We start from the raw sequence: 1,952 nt of genomic DNA, 5'->3' as shown, positions 1-1,952 counted from the left end.
GAGGATTTTTAATAATAACGTTTAATAAAAAAAGAATTTTGTATATTTAAATCAATTAAGATCATGAATTTGTAAATTTTACATTTAAATCAGGATCATCAAGTTGTAAATATAGTCACATGCAAAAGATAATTACGTAATTTTTATGTAAAATTATAATTAAATGATTGAAGAAAAATGATATTTCCTCAACCAAGCCCCCATGTATTTTTCTCAACCACTTCATCTTACACCCCCAACTCCTCAAGTGGTCTTTTCATTCACACGTCTCTCATTAATCACCCTTGTAGCCCCATTACTATATAAATTCTATACATCATATTTTAACTTCATAACACAACCACCAAAAAAAAAAAAAAAAACTTTTTTTCTATTCAAAAGACCAAAAATGTTATATATGGCTCGAAAAGCTGTGATAATCTCGATAGTTGTTTCCTTTCTTCTGAAGATTACAAAGGCATCATCAACAACCACTGGAAACTTCAGCCAAGAATTCGACATCACATGGGGAGATGGACGAGGGAAGATCTTGGATAACGGTCAACTACTCACGTTATCACTAGATAAGACTTCTGGATCGGGTTTTCAGTCCAAGAACCAATCTTTGTTTGGAAATATCGATATGCAGATGAAACTCGTTCCTGGCAATTCTGCTGGCACTGTCACTTCATTTTATGTATATAGTTTCTTTTTGTCTTTAATTTATCGTCTTCTACTTTTTTGAATAAAATGATGAGGTGAAGTTTGTGAAATACTAATAAAATTGGTTTGTTTGCAGTTGTCTTCACTCGGGTCAACTCATGACGAGATTGATTTTGAATTTCTTGGTAACCTTAGTGGAGATCCTTATATTCTTCATACTAATGTTTTCGTTCAAGGCACAGGCAATAGAGAGCAACAATTTTATCTTTGGTTTGACCCCACTATGGATTTTCACACGTACTCTATCTTATGGAACCCTGAAAACATCATGTACGATTTCTTTATCTCGACTCTTAACATCTTATGGTTTGCATGTGACACACATGTACGTCACCAAACACTTTAGGCATTCAAATAGGTATTGGAAACAATAAAAAAAAATTGATGGCCAAATGGTGTTTTTTTCGTACAAATTTTCATACATAATATAAGTTTGTTTAATTACTTAATTTTATGATCGTTTTACTTTAGTTACTTGTACTCAATGCAGATGGTTTGTTGATGGAACTCCCATAAGACAATTCAAGAATTTGGAAACGTACAATATTACTTTCCCTAATAAACAACCGATGTGGATCTTCTCTAGTCTTTGGGACGCTGAGGATTGGGCAACGAGAGGTGGTCTTGTGAAGACAGATTGGACCCAAGCACCCTTTACTGCATCCTATAGAAATTTTGGGATACAAGTATGCGAACAACCTTATTCGTATTCATGTTCTCACGAAGCATGGATAACAGAATCCTTGAATAGCTCAAGTTTAGAAAAACTGAAATCGGTGCAAATGAAGTACATGATTTATAACTATTGCACTGATACTAAACGATTTCCTCAAGGGGTTCCTAGTGAATGCAAATACACATGAAAAAGCTGATGAAATGATGGAGAAATAAAGAGTATATGTAAATATCACATATTTTCAAATATAATTTGATGTAAATATAATACAAGGATAGTGACACATATAAGTTTATATATGTCATCAAGTTATTTTAAATGATACCGATCACTCATGTTGACTTAGAAGTCATGATCGTAATATGGTATTGATTATATATATTTGTGTTTAAATTCATCTTTTTACAAATAAAAGAAAAAAAATCAAAACACAACCACAAATATATTTGTCACGACAATTGCCGAGATTATCTTGCAATTGTGTTCGTATGCTTGGGCGTGATGAATTGAAAAGGACATTTTGGATTGTAAGGTTATAACATAACATCCCTTTAACAACTCACTACACAAGTAA

The 1,952-nt window shown here is 32.5% G+C and overlaps 1 protein-coding gene across 1 annotated transcript; it reads left to right on the top strand.

Annotated features, from left to right (window-relative positions):
- The first annotated feature begins 322 nt into the window (after window positions 1-322).
- Window positions 323-1,697, top strand: LOC145061673 (xyloglucan endotransglucosylase protein 1-like). Its single transcript, XM_079009208.1, has 3 exons — window positions 323-676; window positions 779-972; window positions 1,193-1,697. Exons 1-3 carry the CDS (start codon window positions 389-391, stop codon window positions 1,563-1,565), a joined length of 855 nt encoding a protein of 284 aa, XP_078865334.1. The 5' UTR covers window positions 323-388; the 3' UTR covers window positions 1,566-1,697.
- Window positions 1,698-1,952: the final 255 nt, after the last annotated feature.

Source organism: Lactuca serriola, chromosome 7 (assembly GCF_051521515.1).
Source record: "Lactuca serriola cultivar US96UC23 chromosome 7, Lser_US96UC23_V15, whole genome shotgun sequence".
Taxonomy (NCBI): Eukaryota; Viridiplantae; Streptophyta; class Magnoliopsida; order Asterales; family Asteraceae; genus Lactuca; species Lactuca serriola.
Note: the sequence above shows the minus strand (reverse complement) of the source record. Positions and strands in the feature narration are given on the sequence as shown.

Coding starts and splice junctions, on each gene's coding strand:
- LOC145061673 (XM_079009208.1), top strand. CDS start 389: ATGTTATATATGGCTCGAAAAGCTGTGATAATCTCGATAGTTGTTTCC. Junction 677..778: donor GCACTGTCACTTCATTTTAT/GTATATAGTTTC, acceptor GTTTGTTTGCAG/TTGTCTTCACTCGGGTCAAC. Junction 973..1,192: donor TGGAACCCTGAAAACATCAT/GTACGATTTCTT, acceptor TACTCAATGCAG/ATGGTTTGTTGATGGAACTC.